Source organism: Anomaloglossus baeobatrachus, chromosome 4 (genome assembly GCF_048569485.1).
Source record: "Anomaloglossus baeobatrachus isolate aAnoBae1 chromosome 4, aAnoBae1.hap1, whole genome shotgun sequence".
Taxonomy (NCBI): Eukaryota; Metazoa; Chordata; class Amphibia; order Anura; family Aromobatidae; genus Anomaloglossus; species Anomaloglossus baeobatrachus.
The window spans coordinates 696,219,935-696,246,382 of NC_134356.1; the positions used below are offsets into that span (position 1 = coordinate 696,219,935).

The window sequence follows — 26,448 nt, forward strand, 5'->3', positions numbered from 1 at the left end:
CTACACTCTTTGGGGTAAGACCCTATTGGCGCTTGTTTGTCCACAGCTTTTTCGTTTATCCTGCAGAGAGAGGGTCAGTCGATGTGGAACTTTGGCGCCCAAAAAGTTATGGCATCAAACCCTCTGTTGTCAGGTATGAACAAGTTCTCCAGGGCTTCTCAGGGACTCCATAGGTTTAGTCCCTTTTTCCTTCTCTTATCCTTCAATTTACTGTGTTGGTAAATGGTTAAAACACTGGGTGCCATATGTGGGCTTAATTTTTTTGTAGGATGAGTTGTCCTTTTGAATGACACCATTCATTCTGCCTCAATATTGTTTAAAAAACGCTAAAAATGTTCACTATATGGTAAAACTGACCTGGCAGTGTGATTCCTCAGTAGATGCAATGTTTTTTTGCCTGTTATTGCATTTTAATGCAGTGTTGTGATGACCAAAAAAAATGGCCTTTTGATTTTTTCTCACTACACCCTTTACCGATAAGATTAATTAATTTTATATTTTGATAGATCGGACATTTGTGAACTTGGCAATACCAAATATGTGTATTTTTTTTATTATTGTTTAATTTCAGTGGGGCAAAAACGGGATGATTCGAATTTTTTTTTTAATATTTTTTCACATTTTTTAAAACTTTTTCTTTACAGTTTTAATAGATTTTATGAATCCCCCTAAGGGGATTTATGACTGTCTGATTACTTCTGCTGATCAGAGTGATGCTTCAGCATCCCTCTGACCAGCAAAAATGCTGATCTATTGTGAGTGCCGATGCTCTGCCAGCATTCACAGTAAGTGAGTTATTACAGCAATTGAGGTCGTCATCTGACTCCGCGCTGTCATAAACACCCATTGGTGCCCCGTGATCACATCATGGGGCTGCCGATGTCTGAGGGAAACAGTCCAATCCCTGCTGGAGTGAGGCAGAGGGTGCTGTCAGAGATTGACAAAAAAATCCAAGGGTTTAACAGGCATGGGTGGATCTCCGATCTCTGATCCACCCACGCCTGTTAGCTGCATAGATCAGCTGATCAGATCAGCTGACATATATGGGGATAGATGTAGGCTCCTCCCTTAAGCCAACATCAAAGACTGCCGACCTAGGATGTATATAAACATCCTAGGCTGTAAAGGGGATATATATCATTCATATCTATGTGCCTGCCATGTGTAGTTTAATGTACTTTTTTAACCATTTCATGGCCTTTGATGAAAATATATGTCATGTTTTTCATATGGGTTCATGACCTATGATGGAAACTTATGGTGATCATGAAGGCACAAGATCTATGTATACACGATCTCTCCTGGCATAAGCTATAGCTGAGCTCTGGATATCACAACAAGGGATGGTCCATGCACCATCCCTGGCTGTTTCATTCTCTAAATGCTGTGATAAAAAGCAATTGAAGCATTTCTGGATAAACCGGAACTGGGTTTCTGCTTACCCGCTCCACATGCAGGTCTTCCACTTCACGGGCCCGCACCACCACGGCCACACTCCTCATCTTGATCCTCCAGTCATCCAACATGAATAGGAACTGCGTACGCATCCTCCTGCAGAGCCGATCTGTCTCCTCCTCGATCCAGGTAGCCGTTCCGGGAGCAGAGCGCTCAGGTGACAAGTCTCCTGGCATCGACATACTGTGGCTCTCTGTTCCAGGAACTTTTGGGCAGAGTCTTGGTGTCCCTCCGCCAATCTCCGCCCTCACATCCTGTTACTCCCAAGGGGCGGAGCTCCAGTTTTGCGCCCTTTTGCAGGGATGATGGTGCAGTTGTTGTTTTTAAGCGCCAAAAATGGCGGGCAAAAATGGCGGCAACTCAAATGGAAAGTCACAGCACAGTTTAGAACAGTTCTGTAAGGCATATGTCACCGAAGTTAATAGGTCCAGTCCTTATCCTGTTTGTGACGCCAGGCAAGATTCAAAGTGTGCCACCTCGGTGTTAGTCGGGCTGCTCAGATCCGGGATCGTGGCTCGAGGGGGATCCAGACCCGGCTTGGCAGACACTTTGATCCATATAAAGGGGGTATTTAAAGGGGATAAGTTCGTGACGCCACCTGCGGGTTGTGGTAATGGGAGTACCACCGCTTCTGTAAGGAGTACCAGGGCAGATGGGGTTAAGAAGCCAGATGTCAGTCCCTCCGCAGGTAGGGAAGGCCCTGGGGTCATGGTGTGGGTAGTTATTTGGGAGAGCAGGGTGCAGGGGACCAGGGTACTTACTGTGGATATTCGAGGTGCTGGATTAGGTTCATAAAGGAGACACACACGCTGGAGGTAAACCAAAGTCTCTGAGTGTTGCTGCCGCTGCGGTGAGCCCATCCAAGTACCTGGTCCCAACGGTTTCACTTAGTGATCTGGAGCCTGCCTCCGTGCACAGTTTTGTGTCCGTGTGGGTCCTTATAGCTTGATGCTTTAAGGTCCAGTTATTCAGTTTTTAACTGAAGTCTGCTCCTAAGGGCTGGCACTTGGGACTTCAGTGGGTTGCTTTTTCTGGTAAACCCTGTACCCTGCGTTGTGCTTATTCCCTCAGTCTCTGAGCTCTGTGAAGGTCCCTGACGGTCCCCTTGCTCTGCGGGTTAATTGTCAGGATGTTGAATTGGCTCCTGACCTAGAGTCCTGTAGCCCATTGTACTCAGTACCAGTCAGCTCTGTGGGTCCCTCTCTGGTGCCTGCAGTCCCTCCCAGACCGCGTCTGTCACTCCCCAGACCGATGTCCCTGAAACCGGTCACAGACTCCTCTGGTCCTGGACCACTGTCTGTGACCCAACATCGGTCCTTCTAGCTCCCCAGGAGATAACTCCCCAGCTCCTCTCACTTTGAGGGCTCTCTCTCAACTCACTTTGTCCCTCCTACCAGTCTGCCTGACCCCTAGGTGGGTGGTCCTGTTCCAGCTAGATCAACCCACTGGTGTATCTGACAGGTCATGACGTGAGGTGTTGGTTGGGGTTTGTGATGCTGATGGAGGTGACACCGGTTTCTGGGAACTTGGAACCCTGAGGGGGTAGGTCCTGCACCCTGGGGAAAAGAATGCAGTTCCCTGTAGCACCCTGATATATTCAGGGGTGCTACACATTTGAAATTACCAGCCATGTCATGCAATGGTGTACAAACATTTCATTCTCCATAAATATCTGCAATATTCTGCTCATATTTTAACACCCATAAGCTCCTGCTGTCACAAGGCTTTCTTTTTTCTTTGTTTCTCTGTTCTCTGTTTTTCCTGTCAAGATTTTTCAGATTTCATCCATGAAATCCAATATCCCTAATACTCAATGCTCATTTGGATTACAGGAAACGCTATCGATACCTTCGTTAAAAAATGTTGCTTAACTTTCGGTGGAGAATTCAGCAGTCGTTATTTCTGGCTGTAGACTTGTGAATCCTCACGTCACACAGTTCACACAATGTAAGGATTCTCTGATGTTGATGCTCAGGGCTGGTGTGCATGTGACTGGAAGTAAGCGATACATATGCATACGGTCATGTGATGACTTGATGTGTGAGGCCTCACAAAATATGTGAATTAGGCAAATCTGGATATGTCTAATTGGAATGTGGATGGAGGTATATAAAACATATACTTGACAGCCAAGACAGGAGAATCCTATCTTGAAACCACGTTCTTGGAATCTAAATATTACGTACTCCTGGCCAGGGTCTCGTCAGTCACAAATGGCCAAGCTCTATGTAAACCAGCCATACACTGAGAAAGATTACACCTCTCATTGCAGGAGAATGACAACAGATAGCAAATTCAATTGCAAACTTACTTATTTTTCTTGTTTAGTTTAAGCAGTATAATAACTTGAGAATACCCCTTTAATACCTCTCTGCCATTAATGAAAGTTTTAAAAGCTTTTCTACTTCATCTGAGAGCGGCAAAATGCAGTCAAAGAGTCTCTGAAACCAGCGACGTGACACTTACATTACTGGGTGCAGCCATTCTGACACAATCAAAGTTTTTTTGATTTAGCCATGCAGGAGAGCTGAGAGAGACGCCCCCGCCCACATCAGGCTCTGTATACAATGTCTATAGACAATGAGCTGCTAATTACAGCAGGACTAAGAAATGCAAGCTAAGTAGCCAGGGCAATGATAATCTCCTGGTTCTAAAATGAACATTGGATTGGAACAACACCAGGGCCCTTGATAAAAGAAGCATGGCTAAAATCTGTGTGTTAACCCCTACAGCATGTTGTCTTCAGATTGCATAGCAAAAGCATAGCTAACAGAGGGAAGAATAAAAAACATTTAAGGAAATCAGGTTGGATGAACACAGAACTTATACACATGCTAAAAAGGAAAAAAGAAATGTTCATTAAATGGAAAGAGGGAGGCATATCTAAAGAAGAATATAAAGCTGGTGTCACACATAACGACGACGACAACGACGTCGCTGCAACGTCACCATATTCTGTGACGTAGCAGCGACCATAGATGATCGTTAGTAAGCTGTCAAACATGTTATAAAAAGCAGCGACGGAGCAGCGATCAAGCGACGTCGACGGTCATTGTGTGGTTTCAGACGTAGCGTAGCGTCCCTGCTGCGGTGTCAAACACAAGGATTATCAGCTTATCAGCATGGCGCAGCGGGATAGCAGCGATCAAAAAATGACCTGGAGCATTCAGGAGCGAGCAGCGATTTCGCAGCAGGGGTCTGATCGTTGTTATGTGTCACACACAGTGACGTCGCTGTTGAGGTCACTGCAACGTCACAGAATATGGTGACGTTGCAGCGACGTCGTTGTCGTCGTCGTTATGTGTGACACCAGTTTAACACCGTCTGCAAAACCTGCAGGGCACGCATCAGATTAGCCAAAGCTGATAATGAAATAAGACTTGCAAGAGATGTCAAAAGCAATAAAAAAGGATTTTGGAGTTATGTCAAAAATAAAAGAAAAGTCAAAGATGTTATAGGAATTTTACAGGATGAAAATGGTGAAGTTGTAAAAAATGATGTTGAGAAGGCCGAACTTTTAAATAGTTTTTTTGCATCTGTTTTCTCTGAAAAAGTAATAGTAAAATCAACTGATCTTTACTATTCTATTCACTATTCTATTGTAGGATTAGAAAAATCCAGGCCATCAATAAACAAAGAGATAGTGAGGGAATACTCAGCTAACATTAATGAATTCAAATCCCCAGGACCAGATGAATTACACTCCAGAGCACTGAAGGAATTAGCAGAAGAAATATTAGAACCACTCTTCATAATTTTTGAAAATTCTTGGAGAACAGGAGAAGTTCCAGAAGACTGGAGAAGAGCAAATGTTGTCCCTATCTTCAAAAAAAGGAAGACGGTGGACCCAGGGAACTACAGGCCTGTGAACCTGACTTCCACACCAGGAAAGATCTTGGAACAAATTATTAAACAACATTTATGCAAGCACCTGGATGAGAATGAAGTGATTAACCAGAGCCAGCATGGGTTTGTAACTAATAAGTCATGTCAGACTAACTTAATTTCCTTCTATGACAGAATCACTGACTGGGTGGATCAGAGAAATGCAGTAGATATAGTATATCTTGACTTCAGCAAAGTATTTGACAAAGTATCTCATACAATCGTTATGGAAAAAATGACCAAGTGTGGAATGGAGAAGGCAACTGTTAGATGGATTCATAACTGGCTTAGTGATCGGAGTCAAAGAGGGGTCATAAATGGCTGCACATCCAGTTGGAAGACTGTTTCAAGTGGGGTACCACAGGGCTCTGTCCTGGGCCCAGTGTTGTTCAACATCTTTATCAATGATTTAGATGAAGGTATTAAGGATAAACTGATTAAATTTGCTGATGACACAAAGCTAGGAGGAGTAGCTAATACTAGAGAAGAGAGAGGATTCAACAAGATCTAAACAAGCTGGAACAATGGGCAGCAACTAATAGAATGTTTATTAACAGGGAGAAATGCAAAGTCATACATCTTGGCAAGAATAATGAAAAGAGCATATACAGCATGGGAGGAATAGAGCTATCCAACAGCATGTGTGAAAAAGACTTAGGTATACTAATAGATAAAAGACTGCACAGGAGTCAACAGTGTGACGCAGCAGCAAAAAAGGCAAACACCATTCTTGGATGTATTAACAGACGCATACAGTCTAGATCACGTGAAGTCATTATCCCCCCTTACTCCTCTCCGGTCAGACCTCATCTGGAATATTGTGTCCAGTTCTGGGCACCACATTTTAAAAAGACATCAACAAACTGGAGCAAGTTCAGAGAAGAGTGATCAGAATGGTGACTGGTCTACAAACCATGTCCTATGAGGAACGGTTACAGGATTTAGGATTGTTTAGCTTGCAAAAGAGAAGACTGAGAGGAGACTTAATAGCTGTCTACATATATTTTAAAGGCTGTCACACTGTAGAGGGTTCAGTTTTATTCTCATTTTCACAAGGAAAGACTAAAAGCAATATGATGAAACTGATGGGGAGGAGACACAGATTAGATATTAGAAAAAAAAACTTTTTGACAGTGAGAGTGATCAATGAGTGGAACAGGCTGCCACGGGAGGTTGTGAGTTCTCCTTCAATGGAAGTCTTTAAAAAGAGGTTGGACGGACATCTGTCTGGGATGATTTAGTGAATCCTGCTTTGAGCAGGGGGTTGGACCAGATGACCCAGGAGTCCCATTCCAACTCTAATATTCTATGATTCTATGATTCAAACACCTGCTGAAAGTTTCCCTTTAATATTGAAAAAAACACTTTTTTTGTCTGTGTGTTTGTTGGTAGAGGTTTTTCTATTATTTTCTAAGGGTCTTATCCTTATTATTTAAGTTTAAAACCATTTTTTACTGTGACTGTAGAAAATATCCATAAACATTTGTTTTTTCTTTTTTACTTTCATATTCTGAAATGTCTAAAGACTGTTCTCTCCAGGGAGTATTAGAGAATTCTCCCTGGCTTTTATTCTGGCACGCTTATAATATTTCGTCTATATAAGAGATGCCATATTTTAGATTCTTTCCCAGACAAGAAGAAATGACGCTGTTAGACTCAGAAATATCATGATTACCTTCAGCTTCTTATCTCATCTGCACTCTGTGAATTCAGTTTTCTATCGTAATCTTTTTAATATTAATTCTATTTGTGACTCTCAGGGCATTAGGCTTTATTTATGTGATCCACCACGAGTGGTGATTCCACCGGCTTAGGACTGAGGTGATGTATATACTACATTAACATGCAATGTCCTGTGTGACAGTTTAGATACAAAATAATAATTATTAGTTATATTTCTCTCTTTAAAGGTTTAAGTAATTATTTCCATAATTTTATATTGTTTTGTACAGCTGATTTCCATCATCCAAATAACTTGATTATAGAAATTCCTCTTTCAAGAAGAAGCTAAATCAAGGTGAGGAACAAAGTAACTCTGTCTTTCGGAGAAATTCATCCTGCTGAAGATGCAATACAATCATTCCAACGTGGTGACTGAATTTCTGCTTTTGGGATTTCGAAATTTACAAAGTTTTAAAATGGGTTTCTTTCTTCCGCTACTTGTCATCTACTGTGTGACCGTATGTGGAAACCTCCTGATCATTCTGGTGGTGTCCTCCAGCCGATCGCTCCACTCTCCCATGTACTTCTTCCTCACACAACTCTCCTTCTCAGATATTCTCCTCTCCACCACCATCGTACCCAACACACTCCACATTGTGCTGTATGAGGGAAGTTCCGTGTCTTTTATCAGATGTTTAATACAATTTTACTTTTTTTCAGCATCGGAATCTTTAGAATGTTTTTTCCTGAGCGTCATGTCCTATGACCGGTATCAGGCCATCTGTCACCCGCTACACTACACCTCAGTCATGACTCTCACATTTTGTATAAAAGCCACTCTCCTTTGTTGGGTGATGATGTTTGCTGTCACATTGCATTTAACAGTAAAAATCAGCCAATTACAGTTCTGTGGACCAAACATCGTTGACCATTTCTTCTGTGATTTAGACCCCATTCTGGAACTTTCCTGCACGGACACATTTCTTATAAAAATAGAAGACATGATACTGGCTGCACCAACAGTAGTCTGTCCATTCCTTGTGATTGTGGTCTCATATCTGTACATTATCATCACCATTATGAAGATCCCATCTGTGACTGGGCGGCAGAAGACCTTCTCCACCTGCAGCTCCCACCTGGCTGTGGTGTCTTTATATTATGGATCCATTATTTGTATCTATTTATTTCCAAATACGAAAAAAGTGAAGAAAATCCTCTCCCTGTTTTACACGGCTGTAACTCCACTCCTCAACCCTATAATATATAGTCTACGTAACAGAGATATTAAGCAGGAATTTAATAAGCTGAAGGAAAAATGTCTTGCACACTTTAGATAGGTTGATTTATTGGCCTATTACAATAGTTATCATGTAGACAGCAGAATGCAATATATACGGAAAATATTATTTAATCAGGAAATGTTTTTGTTTTGCAATTTATATACAATAAGTATTGAACACGTCATCATTTTTTTAAGTAAACATATTTCTAAAGGTGCTTCCATTGACCTAAAATTCTCACCAGATGTTGGTAAGAACCCATTTAATCCACACAAACGAAGAAATCAAACCATAGATGTCCATAAATGCAGTGATGTGTAATAATGAAAAATGACACAGGGAAAAAGTATTCAACAAATGCAGAAAAGGAAGAGGTGTAAAAAGCCACGGAAAGTCCTGACACCAGCTGAAATGTATCCGCAATTAGAAAGCAATCCTGCCACTTAGTGAAAAATAATATCAGCCGTTTCAACTGATGGCCGATAAAAAGATGTCTCATTACCAAGATGCCACACAAGAAACATATTATGATGGGTAAAACCAATGAGCTGTGTCAAGACTTTCACAACCATATTGTGCAAAACATACTGACGGCATTGGTTATGGAAGAATTTGTGAACTACTGAAGGCTCCAGTGAGCATTGTTATTGAAAGTGGAAAGAGCATAGTTTCACCAAAACCCCACCATAACCAGGTGCTCCCCACAATATCAGACAGAAGAGTAAAAGAAATTATCAGAAGAGTTGTCCAAGTGCCGAGAACCCTTCTATGGAGAACTTCAGAAAGACCTGGAAACAGAAGGTACATTTGTTTAAAAGAAAACAAGTAATGCTCCACAGACTGCACTTCCCCTCCACCGCCTTTATGCACTCCTCCTCCACCGCCTTTATGCACTCCTCCTCCACCGCCTTTATGCACGCTCACCAGGTGAGACTCCGTTGCTGAACAAAAATCAAGTTCAAGAGTGTTTAAAATTTGCTCAACAACTTTTAGACAAGTGTGTGTTTAATACTGGGAGAATATAGTCTACCGGTATTTGGATGTCGTATTACACAACATGTTTAGAGACCTTTAACACCATACCACCAGTGAAGTTTCTAGGTGGGAACATCATGGTGTGGGGCTGTTTTTCAGTATGCCACACTAGCAAACATAATTTTGTTAACTCGTACACCCCAAGTTTATTGTCATCTTCCTGGCCAGGCCAAATTTCTATTTCTAACCAATGTCAGTTTATTTGGTAATAACGCTGGAACGCTTCAACAAATCCCATTATTTCTGATACTGTTTTTCTCTTGTCATGTTGTACTTCATTATATTGATAAATTTTCATTGATATAATTTGCGTTTATTCATGAAAATATCAAACATTTGACAAAAATGTGAACATATTGAAATTTTTCAGATTTTAATTTTTATGCCCTTAAATCATATTACATCAGTTCCATAGAAAAATCCCAGTTTGTTGGCCGGCGCTCCCAGAATTATTTCAAAATTCTTATTCTTTCAGAATTTAAAAAAGAGAGAGAGGGCGCTCCTGTGTGGGATCTTAATGTACCGAGGTATGTACAATGTGAGGTGCACACTCACCTGATAGTGTTGTACGTCAGGTACAACACTGATAGTGGTATTGAAGGGGGATCGCAAGTTCACCACTCCTTGTCAGCAGGGATCCTGTCCTCCTGACTCCGCAGGACTCTGCTCACACGATCGGGGTTTCCACGTGCAGTGTGCAGCCGCCAGACCGGCGTCTGATAGCAGCTCCTCCTCCGGGTCGGATGGTCCCGTGATCACAGATGCGGTGATTCCCCAGCCCCTGGTGTTAGATTCAAACGGATAGTACGATCCTGGTTCTGGCTGCAGCAGCCCCGTGAGCTCCCATAGGGAGATAAAGATGCAAGGAAAAAAAAAAATTCACGGTTTCGCTGCGCTGCTCAGAAAGGTAGTGATAAGGTTATTTGGGATGTAGATTTATTAATTATTTACATGCCACTACGCGTTTCGGGGGTACAACCTCCCCCTTCCTCAGGTAGCAGTAAAATGCAGGAAAATCAAATCTTAAATACACAAACTGGATGAAGAGAAAAAAAAAAAAAAAAAAAAGAGAATCCTTATTCCCTTAATCAGATTGAATCCCCATCGGGGTGGGATCATTCAGACAATTAGTTGATTAGGAAGGCTCTCCCCTAGAAGATACCGATCTTTTGCATTCATAAAAAAACAATGGTATATACGGGTTTACAAAAAACACCAATACATAATGAAATAAAATGTGCATTAAAAACATTGATAATAGACAATAAATGTGTATTTTGCCTCCATTTGGTGCAATGCATGTGTGATGCCATATTGGCAATATGGGGAGTGACTAAAAAACAGGAAGGTTTCTGTTAGTTAAAAAAGCGATGATATAAAATCAATATAGAGACCCAACTGATTTTCCATGTGAATTTTCATAAAAAAGACTTTTGGATAAAAAATTCTTTCGGAAAGATTAAGAAGCTATATAGGTAAAAATAAATTGGAAAGGAACTTTTGATAAAAATGTTGTTCCCCATCGGAGACTAAATTAAATTATTTGACTGGAGCTGACATACCAATATACGTTAAAAATAGGGTAAATTCATATGGAGAAAAATATTTGGAGAAAATTATAATTAGTTAGTATAAGAATATAAAAGGGGGAAAATGGAGGATTGGAAAAGGAAGGAAAGATGAATCCAAAAGAGGGGAAGAAAAAAAAAAAAAAAAAAAAAAGGAGGAAAATGAAACCAAAATAGGGAAAAAAAAAAAAAGAAATTGAGAAAAAATGATAAAAAAAATGATATCAAAAGAGAGACAAAAAAAAAATATATAAAATTAATATGAAACCAAAAGAGGGAAGAAAAAAAAAAAAAAACAAAAGAGGGGAAAAGAAAGAAAAAAAAAAAAAGAGAAAAGAGGTCCAAGAGAGAGAGAAAAAAAAAAAGAGTAAAATGAAAACAAATTGAAATCAAAATAGGGAAAAAAAAGGGGAAAAAAGAGGAAAATGAAACCAAAATAGGGAAAAAAAAAAAAAAGAGGTATAATAAATAGTTCATTCCCTATGCAACAATGTGGGGATTGGGTGGTTAAATATTGAATTAATGATTTTCAAATATGAGTTTTCAAATTAAGGTTTTTTCTGTAATGGTATTCTGATCCCTCTTATTTAGACCTATTTTACTCGCTCGCTCCGAGAGTGCGGTAACCTTCATCAACTCACTAAACCAGAATGAGTGGGGACTAAGTTTTACAGCCACCATCTCCCGAGACTCTATCCAATTCTTGGATCTAAATATCCAATTCAATGAAACATCCACCATTGAAACTTCAACTTTCTTTAAAAAGGTGGATGTCAACAGTTATCTAGAGTTTTCCAGCAGTCACCTTCCCACCTGGATCAGGAATATTCCGTACGGCCAATACTGGCGTATTAGGAAGAACTGTACGAGTGTGGAATCCTTTAGAGCCGAAGCCAAAATATTACGGACCAGATTTAGGAGCAAAGGCTATCCTAGTAAAATATTGGCTGATGCCTTTCAGAAAAGTTCGAAATTGGATCAGGACAAGTGCCTGTCCAAGATTGAGGAAAGGGGCCTGGAGGAGAGTAGGGCAAACACTGGTTACAAGAGCTGCCTGGTAACCACTTACACTGATTCATACAGAAAGGTAAAGGAGCTGGTAAGCAGATATTGGTATATCCTGAAAAATGACAAAATTCTCTCGGGGATCCTACCCAATAAACCGAAGGTAGTGTTCCGTAGAAACAGAAATTTAAAAAGCATGATTCCCCCTAGTAAAATATTTAATGAGAAATCTACCGTGTCCCTGAAGGAGTCAGACATCAAAAATCCAGTAGGGAATTTCCGCTGTGGCCAACCAAGGTGCCTATGTTGTAAAACACTGAAACAAGGTACACATTTATTCAAGTCCAACATCACGGGGGAAGAATTTTCTATAAAGCAACACCTTACCTGTACCACCTCCTATGTGATCTATCTGTTGGAATGTCCCTGCGGCCTACAATACGTAGGTCGTACAAAACAAATGTTACACAACAGGCTAAATGGTCACAGATACAACATCCACCATGGTCTACTTACACACAGTCTATCAAAACATTTTTTGTGTGAACACAATAAGGACAGTGACACCTTTAAAACAGTAATCATTGAAGAAATCATGACAGATAATATGGACAGATACTGGAAGCTAGTGGAGCGGGAATCCTTTTGGATATTTAAACTAGCCACCCTACATCCTGAAGGTCTAAATATAATGACGGAGCGAGTAAAATAGGTCTAAATAAGAGGGATCAGAATACCATTACAGAAAAAACCTTAATTTGAAAACTCATATTTGAAAATCATTAATTCAATATTTAACCACCCAATCCCCACATTGTTGCATAGGGAATGAACTATTTATTATACCTCTTTTTTTTTTTTTTTTTTTCCCTATTTTGGTTTCATTTTCCTCTTTTTTTTTCTTTTTCTCTCTCTTGGACCTCTTTTCTCTTTTTTTTTTTTTTTTTTTTCTTCCCTCTTTTGGTTTCATATTAATTTTTTATATTTTTTTTTTGTCTCTCTTTTGATATCATTTTTTTTATCATTTTTTCTCAGTTTTTTTTTTTTTCCCTATTTTGGTTTCATTTTCCTCCTTTTTTTTTTTTTTTTTCTTCCCCTCTTTTGGTTTCATATTTTTTTTTTTTCTCTTTCCCTCTTTTGGATTCATCTTTCCTTCCTTTTCCAATCCTCCATTTTCCCCCTTTTATATTCTTATACTAACTAATTATAATTTTCTCCATATAATTTTCTCCATATGAATTTACCCTTCTTTTAACGTATATTGGTATGTCAGCTCCAGTCAAATAATTTAATTTAGTCTCCGATGGGGAACAACATTTTTATCAAAAGTTCCTTTCCAATTTATTTTTACATATATAGCTTTTTAATCTTTCCGAAAGAATTTTTTATCCAAAAGTCTTTTTTATGAAAATTCACATGGAAAATCAGTTGGGTCTCTATATTGATTTTATATCATCGCTTTTTTAACTAACAGTAACCTTCCTGTTTTTTAGTCACTCCCCATATTGCCAATATGGCATCACACATGCATTGCACCAAAGGAGGCAAAATACACATTTATTGTCTATTATCAATGTTTTTAATGCACATTTTATTTCATTATGTATTGGTGTTTTTTGTAAACCCGTATATACCATTGTTTTTTTATGAATGCAAAAGATCGGTATCTTCTAGGGGAGAGCCTTCCTAATCAACTAATTGTCTGAATGATCCCACCCCGATGGGGATTCAATCTGATTAAGGGAATAAGGATTCTCTTTTTTTTTTTTTTTTTTTCTCTTCATCCAGTTTGTGTATTTAAGATTTGATTTTCCTGCATTTTACTGCTACCTGAGGAAGGGGGAGGTTGTACCCCCGAAACGCGTAGTGGCATGTAAATAATTAATAAATCTACATCCCAAATAACCTTATCACTACCTTTCTGAGCAGCGCAGCGAAACCGTGCATTTTTTTTTTTTTCCTTGCATCTTTATCTCCCTATGGGAGCTCACGGGGCTGCTGCAGCCAGAACCAGGATCGTACTATCCGTTTGAATCTAACACCAGGGGCTGGGGAATCACTGCATCTGTGATCACGGGACCATCCGACCCGGAGGAGGAGCTGCTATCAGACGCCGGTCCGGCGGCTGCACACTGCACGTGGAAACCCCGATCGTGTGAGCAGAGTCCTGCGGAGTCAGGAGGACTGGATCCCTGCTGACAAGGAGCAGTGAACTTGCGATCCCCCTTCAATACCACTATCAGTGTTGTACCTGACGTACAACACTATCAGGTGAGTGTGCACCTCACATTGTACATACCTCGGTACATTAAGATCTCACACAGGAGCGCCCTCTCTCTCTTTTTTTATTTCAGTTACGGGCTCTGCCTGAGGATCTGGGTATCCAAATTTTTGGAGGAGCAGCAAAGGGTCTCCATTATATGCGACAGTTCTGGGACTGTACCCGGCTCTTCCCGATTTGCCCTGGTGCGTTGGCAAATCGGGGTAATAAGGAGTTATTGGCAGCCCATAGCTGCCAATAAGTCCTAGATTAATCATGTTAAGCGTCTATGAGACACCCTCCATGATTAATCTGTAAATTACAGTAAATAAACACACACACCCGAAAAAATCCTTTATCAGAAATAAAAACACAAACATATACCCTGGTTCACCACTTTAATCAGCCCCAAAAAGCCCTCCTTGTCCGGCGTAATCCAGGATGCTCCAGCGTCGCTTCCAGCTCTGCTGCATGGAGGTGACAGGAGCTGCAGAAGACACAGCCGCTCCGGTCACCTCCACGCAGGTAATGAAGACAGCCGCGCGATCAGCTGCTGTCACTGAGGTTACCCGCGGCCACCGCTGGATCCAGTGACAGCGGGTAACCTCAGTGACAGCTCAGCTGATCGCGCGGCTGTCTTCATTTGCTGTGTGGAGGTGACCGGAGCGGCTGTGTCTGCTGCAGCTCCGGTCACCTCCATGCAGCAGCGCTGGAAGCGACGCTGGAGCATCCTGGATTACGCCGGACAAGGAGGGCTTTTTGGGGCTGATTAAAGTGGTGAACCAGGGTATATGTTTGTGTTTTTTATTTCTAATAAAGGATTTTTTCGGGCGTGTGTGTTTATTTACTGTAATTTACAGATTAATCATGGAGGGTGTCTCATAGATGCTTAACATGATTAATCTAGGACTTATTGGCAGCTATGGGCTGCCAATAACTCCTTATTACCCCGATTTGCCAACGCACCAGGGCAAATCGGGAAGAGCCGGGTACAGTCCCAGAACTGTCGCATATAATGTATGCGGCAATTCTGGGCGGCTGTTGGCTGAGATTGTTAGGCTGGGGGGCTCCCCATAACGTGGAGCTCCCCATCCTGAGAATACCAGCCTTCAGCCGTATGGCTTTATCTGGCTGGTTTTAAAATTGGGGGGAACCGCACGCCGTTTTAATTAATTATTTAATTATTTATTTCACTACACAGTATAGACCCGCCCACCGGCTGCTGTGATTGGGTGCAGTGTGACACCTGTCACTCAGAGTGGGGGCGTGTCTCACTGTAACCAATCATAGGCGCCGGTGGGCGGGTAAAGCAGGGAATACGAGATTGTTTAATGGGCGGCCGGCTTTTTCAAAACAGTAAAAGCCGCCGGAGCAGTGTGAACGCCGTGCAGCGCCGGGGATCGGGGATCGGTGAGTATATGAGAGAGGAGGATAGACTGACATGGACAGAGAGTGAGGGACAGAGATAGTGACCGACTGACAGAGATTAGTGACTGACAGACATTGTGAGGCGCTTCAGAACGCAGCTTTTCAGCTGCGCTCTGAAGCGGACCTTTTTTAAGCTGCGGTGCAGAGCGCACACCTGTGCACATTGCATCAGACACCAAAATCGTATGAGGGATGTCACACGTTACAATTGACTAGGTTCGTGCAACAAAACGCTCAATTCTAGAGAATGATACGATGTGTTTGCGATCAACGGTTTTGCGTTCAATCCTGATCGCAAGTAGATGTCACACGCAGATACCTCACAAACGATGCCGGATGTGCGTCACTTACAACTTGACCCCAACGACGGATTGTGAGATATATTGAAGCGTGTGTAGCGGGCTTAAGTAGGGATAGGCAGGACTATTAATCCCCTCAGGCACCTCCCTGGGACCACAGTAGAAAGTACATCAAAACTAATCCTAAGGTGGGACAGGGGGTCAAGGTCCCCAATGATCCACCCCAAAACAAAATTCCCTGGGTTCCACAGGTGGGCACAAGGAGGGGTAATTTTAGTAATTCTAATAATTTTAATAATCACTCGAGACACAGTGGTCCTCGTCACCCACCAAGGTTTAATTTTCGAAACTACAATAACTCAGAAACTAACGTCACACCAAATAGGGTCCGAACCCCCAGGGTCTCCCAGGACACTGTGTTGCCCAGGGCATCTGGGTTAACCATGGCCCACCTACCGATCGATGGGGGCGAGGAGAACACATCTGTATTAACCAGAGTGTTCTTAAATTCCAACAAACACAAAACCACTAATAATAATTTGAGGAACCATAATGTACCTATGAGACCCACTTACAGTAACATAGCGAAGGAACTACCAGATACATCAGAAACGGATGAGGCGGGAATTGACCCCGAAATTGTGGATCTAATGAATTCCTCCATCTTAACCGTTCATGGTACCCAAGAACTAACCAGTTCTGATTCCTCAAATTCCCAGAGAAATCAAATCTCTACCAATAGCGTTATACCCTCCCTATCCTTAGAGGATCCTATTCGGGTGCAGAGAGAACCAAACCACAGCACCATAGGAATAACCCAAATTAACCCAGGGGAACAAATTACTAAACAGAACCTCAATGTGTCCATCACCTCCCAGGGGGCCACCGATAAAAAGATTACTGAGTTTTTTCAATCAATACCATCAAAAGTTCGAATAAAAAGAAAAACAAGAGAAGAGGCTGCCGAGGGGGAGGTGGGAGTGGAATTAGGGATAAATCCAACCCCAATGAAAAAGCCAGCAACCCAACCCATATAGATCAACAGGACAAAGGGATTTTCAACCTTTCCAATTACCAGTTAAATCAAGGGGAAATCACATTATTGAAAAGAGGACTATCATTTTGTCCATCCAGCAACACCAATACATTTCGCCTTTTTCTGGATATAAATGAGTTTGTGCGAAAACTCACTCTACAGAGACACTTTATGATTCAATCCAAACAGAAGGGCCCAACTAAGAAAAACACTGATGGTGAAATATTGGACACATATGTACATGTACAGGTCAAAGGGAACAGGAACTTCTATCCTCACCATCACAGGGGTAACAATATAGAAACGTTCCATCAGCTATTACTCAAAGACATCAGAGAATTCCGCTGCCATTACAAACGAGACAACCTATCAGGGGAGGAAAGGATGGCTATAAATTCCCTCAAAAATAACCATAATTTGGTCATAAAGAGTGCAGACAAAGGGGGTGGGGTGGTGTTGATGGATAGAGACTGGTACATTAAGGAAGGGACAAAACAGCTGGAGGACAGTAAATATTATGAAGCCCTAGAAAAAGATCCATCTTGTGAGTATTTTCGTCATTATAAAATCCTGATTAAAAAGGCAAGTGAGGAGAGGATCCTAAACAAGAGAGAGAAGCAATATTTAGAGATCAAACACTACTCCTTACCTCATTATTATTTTCTCCCAAAAATTCACAAGTCCCTAACCAACCCACCGGGCAGACCAATAATATCTGGAATCAACTCCATCACGGCAAACTTATCACATTACATTGATTTATTTTTACAAAAATATGTGGGCCGACTAGACTCCCATCTTAGGGACTCTTCTCATTTAATCAGCCTTCTTAAAACACTCCCCGCAACTCCCAACTGCCTGTTCTTCACCCTAGATGTATCCGCACTATATTCAAATATAGACCATGGGCTTGGGTTGAAGAGTGTGGACTCCAATTTGGCTGCGGATAACACCCTCCCATCTCCACAGAGGGAGTTCATCCTACAATCTATTGAGTTCATACTAAACCATAACATTTTCACTTTTGAGGGCAATATTTACCGTCAGTTGAGGGGCTGTACGATGGGGACGAGATTCGCCCCGAGTTATGCTAATTTATACATGGGGTGTTTCGAGTCCCTCCACATCACACGGTCCCCTCTAGCCATGGGGAACATAACCTTCTATCGCAGGTTCATAGATGACCTGTTTTTTATTTGGTCAGGGTCCGAGGAGAGTGCGGTAACCTTCATCAACTCACTAAACCAGAATGAGTGGGGACTAAGTTTTACAGCCACCATCTCCTGAGACTCTATCCAATTCTTGGATCTAAATATCCAATTCAATGAAACATCCACCATTGAAACTTCAACTTTCTTTAAAAAGGTGGATGTCAACAGTTATCTAGAGTTTTCCAGCAGTCACCTTCTCACCTGGATCAGGAATATTCCGTACAGCCAATACTGGCGTATTAGGAAGAACTGTACGAATGTGGAATCCTTTAGAGCCGAAGCCAAAATATTACGGACCAGATTTAGGAGCAAAGGCTATCCTAGTAAAATATTGGCTGATGCCTTTCAGAAAAGTTCGAAATTGGATCAGGACAAGTGCCTGTCCAAGATTGAGGAAAGGGGCCTGGAGGAGAGTAGGGCAAACACTGGTTACAAGAGCTGCCTGGTAACCACTTACACTGATTCATACAGAAAGGTAAAGGAGCTGGTAAGCAGATATTGGTATATCCTGAAAAATGGCAAAATTCTCTCGGGGATCCTACCCAATAAACCGAAGGTAGTGTTCCGTAGAAACAGAAATTTAAAAAGCATGATTGCCCCTAGTAAAATATTTAATGAGAAATCTACCGTGTCCCTGAAGGAGTCAGACATCAAAAAACCAGTAGGGAATTTCCGCTGTGGCCAACCAAGGTGCCTATGTTGTAAAACACTGAAACAAGGTACACATTTATTCAAGTCCAACATCACGGGGGAAGAATTTTCTATAAAGCAACACCTTACCTGTACCACCTCCTATGTGATCTATCTGTTGGAATGTCCCTGCGGCCTACAATACGTAGGTCGTACAACACAAATGTTACACAACAGGCTAAATGGTCACAGATACAACATCCACCATGGTCTACTTACACACAGTCTATCAAAACATTTTTTGTGTGAACACAATAAGGACAGTGACACCTTTAAAACAGTAATCATTGAAGAAATCATGACAGATAATATGGACAGATACTGGAAGCTAGTGGAGCGGGAATCCTTTTGGATATTTCAACTAGCCACCCTACATCCTGAAGGTCTAAATATAATGACGGAGCGAGTAAAATAGGTCTAAATAAGAGGGATCAGAATACCATTACAGAAAAAACCTTAATTTGAAAACTCATATTTGAAAATCATTAATTCAATATTTAACCACCCAATCCCCACATTGTTGCATAGGGAATGAACTATTTATTATACCTCTTTTTTTTTTCTTTTCCCTATTTTGGTTTCATTTTCCTCTTTTTTCCCCTTTTTTTCCCCTATTTTGGTTTCAATTTGTTTTCATTTTCCTCTTTTTTTTTTCACTCTCTTGGACCTCTTCCCTCTTTTGGTTTCATATTAATTTTATATATTTTTTTTTTGTCTCTCTTTTGATATCATTTTTTTATCATTTTTTTTTCCCTATTTTGGTTTCATTTTCCTCCTTTTTTTTTTTTTTCTTCCCCTCATTTGGTTTCATATTTTTTTTTTTTTTCTTTCCCTCTTTTGGATTCATCTTTCCTTCCTTTTCCAATCCTCCATTTTCCCCCTTTTATATTCTTATACTAACTAATTATAATTTTCTCCATATAATTTTCTCCATATGAATTTACCCTTCTTTTAACGTATATTGGTATGTCAGCTCCAGTCAAATAATTTAATTTAGTCTCCGATGGGGAACAACATTTTTATCAAAAGTTCCTTTCCAATTTATTTTTACCTATATAGCTTTTTAATCTTTCCGAAAGAATTTTGTATCCAAAACAGTCTTTTTTATGAAAATTCACATGGAAAATCAGTTGGGTCTCTATATTGATTTTATATCATCGCTTTTTTAACTAACAGTAACCTTCCTGTTTTTTAGTCACTCTCCATATTGCCAATATGGCATTACACATGCATTGCACCAAATGGAGGCAAAATACACATTTATTGTCTATTATCAATGTTTTTAATGCACATTTTATTTCATTATGTATTGGTGTTTTTTGTAAACCCGTATATACAATTGTTTTTTTATGAATGCAAACGATCGGTATCTTCTAGGGGAGAGCCTTCCTAATCAACTAATTGTCTGAATGATCCCACCCCGATGGGGATTCAATCTGATTAAGGGAATAAGGATTCTCTTTTTTTTTTTTTTCTCTTCATCCAGTTTGTGTATTTAAGATTTGATTTTCCTGCATTTTACTGCTACCTGAGGAAGGGGGAGGTTGTACCCCCGAAACGCGTAGTGGCATGTAAATAATTAATAAATCTACATCCCAAATAACCTTATCACTACCTTTCTGAGCAGCGCAGCGAAACCGTGCATTTTTTTTTTCCTTGTATTCTTTCAGAATTTTTATTGAATTCAAAGGTATAAAACAATATCCATCTGTTGGTCCACATCAAATCACAACGCGTTTCGGCTACAATATCAAACAAGCAGCCTTCCTCAGGTAACATTACAAGCATAACTGGGAAGTTTTTATAGACAAAAGGTTTGTTTACTCAAGTTTCTTTCTTAATTTATTTATTAATTGAGTAAACACACCCAGGATTTGATTGTTATCTAAATGGACACAGGTATAATCCAAAGAGCGAGCTACTTACACAAAGCCTATCACGCCACCATCTCTTTAACCATGGGAAAAAAATTATATCCACCTGACCCCAGTGGGGCATATCCCAGTTACTGCACCAAATAGGGTACAATTTCTTAATAGTAAAGAAGCATTCTGGATGTACAAACTTCATTGTTTACATCCAGAAGGCTTAAATAATAAATTAGAAAACATTTAGAATGTCCATTTCATGGGAGCTTTCACTAGTTCAGTTGAGATTTTCTTAGGAAATACAGTGGAACCTTGGTTTACGAGAACAATCCATTATGGGAGTGCGCTTGTTATCCAAGTTACTCATTCAGCAAAGCAAGGTTTCCCATAGGAAATCATTGCAATGCTGACAATTCGTTCCATAACTTGTTAAATGTCCCATCCTAGTCCCCTATTGTGCCATTCCACACATACACAAACACATACAAACACGCACACACATATTATGCTCACCTTACCTTCCGTTCCATCGCCGGCCTCCTGGATCTTGCAGTTTGCCGGTACAGGATGTGAATCGGGTAACCATTGCGGCGAGGGAGGAACTTCCGCTGGCAGAGCGCTGACGTCAAGGCCAGGAGCTGCTTGCTTTTGATTGGCCAGCGCACTGCCTTTGAGTAGTGGCTGGCAGCGGAAGTTCCTCCCTCATCGTGATGGTTACCCGATTCACATCCTGTAGCGGCGAACTACAAGAACCATGAGGCCGGCGATGTAACGGAAGGTAAGGTGAGCATAATGTGTGCGTGCGTGTTTGTGTGTGTGTTTTTTGTGATGCTTCTGTGTGTTTGTGCAGACTGCATGAGCGGGTTAGAGCACGTTGGATCTACGGAACCAGAAGTGTTTGCGGTGAGTATTTTGCTCGTACAGCAAAGCTTGCTTGTAAATGGAGTCACAAATTTACAGCAAGCTTTGCTTGTTACGCGAAATAATCGCTAACTGGGTTACTCATTACCCGAGGTTCCTCTGTACTAGTTTATTGTCCTGTAACTGCTTGTTTATAATCAACAACTCCAATAGTACACATTGTAGCAAGCGGCTCCTAGAGAAGCAGATTTGAGGCCTGGTTCGATCCCGCACTTCGACAGATGAACACATTTTGGGATAATATAACTAAGTTTTTATTCCACATTTTTTGTGTTACTAATACCCTTTTTTATGATATTTTAAGAAATCATAGGAATTTTAATAATTTGTTAAGTGTGTTAATGGTCACTAGGAAATTTATAATGACCCTCATTTTAATATAGTAACAATATAGAATATTTATAAGAAAGTGACAATTTTTTATATGGAGAATGTGGAAGAATCCACCCTTGAATGTGAGATACCAATCAAATCCTGGGTGTGTTTACTCAATTAATTAATCAATTAAGAAAGAAACTTGAGTAAACAAACCTTTTGTCTTTAAAAACTTCCCAGTTATGCTTGTAATGTACCTGAGGAAGGCTACTTGTTACTTGTTTGATATTGTAGCTGTCATGCTCCCGGGATCCCGGCGCCGCCCGTCACTCACCGATCCGGTCCCCGGGCACCCTGGTTGCGGCTGCTTCCCCCCGCTTTCCCTCCTGTGCGGCCTCCGTGCTCCCCGCCTGTCGGCCCCGGCATCCCGCTGCGGTCCGGGACTCAGCTTCCAGCCTCCCTGCATCTCCTCCGCTATCTCCGCTGCATCCTGTGCTGATCTCTGGCACTCGGGCCTCGCGCATGCGCACTAGGGCGTGGGCGCGCTCACTCACCTCTTCTTAAAGGGTCAGCGTCACTGAAACAGGATATGGCTGATTACAGGTACAGGGTATATAAGACTTCCTTTTTCTTGTGGGCGGTGCCTGTTCAATGTGTTCTTGTAGTCTGTCTCTTGCACTAGATGTTCAGGTCCCTCTGTGCTTAGTATCCAGTTTAACCCTGTCTCTGCCCACAGTGTCCGACTGCCGACCCGAGTGTGACCATTAGCTGTGGATCCCGTCATCCTCCGCCAGCCCGTATCCGTCAGTAGTTCTGGATTCCATCTGGCCACATCAAGCCTGCACTCCTTGCTTGATTGGACTCCGTCTGCTGTTTCCACTCGGCACCCATACCCGGTTCCTGTCATCCGTCCTGCCCACGGCTACCATTGGACTAGTCGCCATATCCCGTACGGACATCTGCAGGACACCAAACCCGAACTCATTTGTGTCCCGGCTGCTGTGCATCTAGGAACTCTGGGAAGGCAGCCAGACAGTCCCTGTATAGAGGTTCGCTCCTGGTTGTTTCTCTGGGGGAGTCCGGTGCACGGTCCCGTGGATCCACCTCTGGACTGAACGTTACAGTAGCCTAAAAGGGGTTGTGATTTGATGTGGACAAACAGACGGATATTGTTTTATATCTTTGAAATCAATAAAAATTCTGAAAGAATAAGGATTTTGAAATAATTCTGTGAGCACCGGGCAACAAATTGGGTTTTCTCTATGTAACTGATTGCTCTTGACAGACCCGCCCTGTGTGATGTCTGATACTCCGTGGCAAAGCTGCAGACCAGATTTACACAAGAACTACTGAAGTCTTTTTATAAGCCCTATAAAGACCTGAGAAAGGTGAGCAATATATTTTTATATGTGTGAAATTGAACTCTAACATCCTCACTGAGATCTGCGCCCGCACTCTCCCTTCTATCTCCCCATATCCAGAGCCCAGCCAGAGGGCTTAGTATTTCATACATAGTTATATTACACACATTTCCTAATAAATAACATTTGCCACATGTCTACTTTACATCAGCATCATTTTTTAAATATATTGTAATTTTTGTTAATAATCTAGAAAGGCTAAAGGTTTATCAACGATTTATCATTTTTACAACAAAATTTTCAAAACCAAATTTTTAGGAACCACATCACATATGAAGTGACTTTGAAAGGCCTCGGTGACAAAGAAATATGCAAAAGTGACAACATTTTGAAAACAAAACCCCTTAAGTTCCTCAAAACTCCATTCAGGGTTTATTAAACTTGTAGGTGTGGAAGTAAGAAATTAAACTTTACTTTTTCAAACATAATTATTGTTTTGGACCCAAATTTAGCATTTTCGCAAAAGTACCAAAATAAAAAAGACTAAACAATTATTTGTGCAATTTTTCCTGATTATTCGGTGATAGATAGAAAGAAGCGGGGTAAACGTCGCGCTACCGCCAATAATGGAAAAGTGTTGATAAATAATATATTCTTTTGTTTCAGTCCTATTGAATAAAAGAATATATTATTTATCAACAATTTTCCATTATTGGCAGTAGCGCGGCATTAACCCTGCTTTTTTCTATCCAGCACCGAATATTAACTCACGTGGGGCTGTAGCAACCGCTACCTATTTCAAGCCTTCATACGGGTTGTGACTTTCACAGCCCAGCAGGGTGAGTGTTATTTCTTTCATAACCTTACTGTTACGGGGGGACCGGCAGATTAGGACCAGGGGGTATATATCCTAATCGCCAGTCGGGGCCCACCGTGCTCCAGATGACAAAGGAGCTGGAGGACTATGTTGACCCCTTAAAGGAAATGGACGCGGGAAACGTCACCCTAATGGATGACGCAGAGTCCAGTCTACCTTCAGCTATGGTCACCAATCGCGGTCGCTTACCCTGACGCTTTGGGCAACGGTTGGCATAATGACCATACTGCCCACAAGCGAAACAGGAAATGCCCTTGCGACTCGAAGACCTAGCAACACCAACCCTAGCGATGTCCATAGGGACAGAGATGTCCTCTAAGGGAGGTGCAGTAGGAGAGACCACTACAGTGGCTGAACGACCCTCTGACCTGCGCTCCAGCTGATGTTCGGAGGTCCGCAGGTCAATGCGGGTAGCCAGAGTCATGAGGCCCTCAAGGGTAGTTGGTACCTCACGCGACGCTAATGCGTCCTTCACGTGCGAGGCTAATCCCCTCCAGAACAGTGGAATGAGAGTCCTCTCTGACCACCCCAATTCTGCAGCAAGTGTCCTGAAACTCACAGCATATTGACTTGAGGAGGTACGCCCCTGCTCCAAAGTCAGTAGCTCTAGGGCCGAGTCGTGAGTGACCTGAGGCCCCAGGAACACTTGTCGCAAGGATTCCAAAAACTCCTTAGAGTCCTGTACTACGGGGTCATTCCTCTCCCACAATGGTGTAGCCCACTCCAGTGCTCTATCAGAGAGCAAGGAGATGATAAACCCCACCTTCAACCTCTCTGTAGGAAACCGTGCAGCCAACAGCTCTAGATGGACTGTGCACTGGTTCACAAATCCCCTACATGTCTTGCTGTTCCCCGTAAACTTGTTGGGCAGCGAGAGGTGAGGGAGGGTTGGAGTAGGCTTGGTGACTGACACCATTGCAGCCGCTTGAGCCACCACATCATCCATATCAGCATCAAGAGCAGAGTTCTCCAGAGCCCTCACTCTGGCATCAAGCTGCAGCATGAACTGACGTAGCTGCTCCATCTCCGCCATGCCAGCCAGACCCTGGCGCAGTCTTACTGTTATGGGGGGACCGGCAGATTAGGACCAGGGGGTATATATCCTAATCGCCAGTCGGGGCCCACCGTGCTCCAGATGACAAAGGAGCTGCTGGCACCTGAGGGTTAGGCGGAGACTATAGAGCTGGATGGCTCTGAGATAACCCAGGAACTCTGGGAACCGGTCACGTGTGTTGGGACACGTCAGACGGGACGACAACCCGATTAGCGTTTTGGTGCACCTAGCGCTACACCAACCACGTATGCAGGAAACACATCAGGTCGGGTGGTAACCAGGTAGCGTTGACCGGAAGACCGCCACAAAGTGCCCTGTCGGCCACGTGTGTAGGACACGTCAGGCTGAGCGGTCCTCTGATTAGCGTTTATGGCCACCTCTCGCCTGGCCACGTGAGTGTAGGACACGTCAGGCCAGATGGGTACACCAGTAGTGTTGACCGGGAAGCCGAGGAGGATAAGGAACACCCTGTTAACTCCACAGGGGTCCTGGGGTACGCTGTCCGTGCGCGTAGGGGGCACAACCGGACAGGTGGAGCAGCAGGTGCGTTGTCCGTGTGCGTAGGTGGCACAATCGGACAGGTGGCGCAGCAGGTGCGTTGTCCATGTGTGTAGGAGGCACAATCGGACAGGTGGCGCAGCAGGTGCGTTGTTCGTGTGCGTAGGGGGCACAATCGGACAAAAAGCACAGCAGCCACAGCCCAGTTAACGCCACTGGGCTGCTATAGCAAGACTGGAACAGCAGGAGGGAAGCACAGCACCTGACCCTGATGTGCCGAGCCACGAATCTTGGCGTGACAGGCTCCGTTCGCCTAACCCTACCTACCGCGTCCCAACATAGGCTTATGCCGCAATGAGGCTCTAACATGGAGGTGTGCTCTGACTGAGCAAAAGTGAAGACTGCGCACCTCCATGTTGTCTCCAGCCCCTTTTATAACCTGGGTCCGCCCCAAACCCAGGGTGGAACCACCAAGGTCCAATAGCAGAGTGCCATGTCATCAGTGTCGTCACATGCGACCTATCGGAACCGCCACGTCATTGATGACCTCATGGCAGCCACGCCCCAAACACTTCACCAGTCATCGTCTGACGACCAATACTGCGGTGCCAGATCATAGGGGCGGGCCTCTGCGAGCCAGTCCGGAGTTGCCACGTCATCAGGACACCTGACACCCTCTGTCCTATCAGGGCCTGCCACCTCACGGACATGCTCAGTGAGGTCCTTACCGGACCTAGCCT

At 42.4% G+C, this 26,448-nt stretch overlaps 1 protein-coding gene and 1 long non-coding RNA gene across 5 annotated transcripts in view; both read left to right on the forward strand.

Moving 5' to 3' along the window:
* The window catches only part of LOC142304402 (uncharacterized), a 510,057-nt gene that overhangs the window by 432,992 nt on the left and 50,617 nt on the right, over nt 1-26,448 (forward strand). For 2 of the 4 annotated variants that reach the window (XR_012753086.1, XR_012753092.1), the window contains one exon: nt 22,655-23,079. The exons of 1 other annotated variant lie outside the window; for it this stretch is intronic. This is a non-coding gene — a long non-coding RNA (uncharacterized LOC142304402). Of the gene's footprint in view, nt 1-7,292; nt 7,358-22,654; nt 23,080-26,448 lie in introns of those variants that run through there. One more of the 4 variants, XR_012753088.1, reaches the window with a different exon arrangement.
* Nucleotides 7,394-8,339, forward strand: LOC142301225 (olfactory receptor 11L1-like). The gene has a single exon (XM_075342247.1). It carries the CDS (start codon nt 7,407-7,409, stop codon nt 8,337-8,339), a length of 933 nt encoding a protein of 310 aa, XP_075198362.1. The 5' UTR covers nt 7,394-7,406.

What these genes read in the sequence shown, in the direction of transcription:
- LOC142301225 (XM_075342247.1), top strand. Translation starts at nt 7,407, where the DNA reads ATGCAATACAATCATTCCAACGTGGTGACTGAATTTCTGCTTTTGGGA.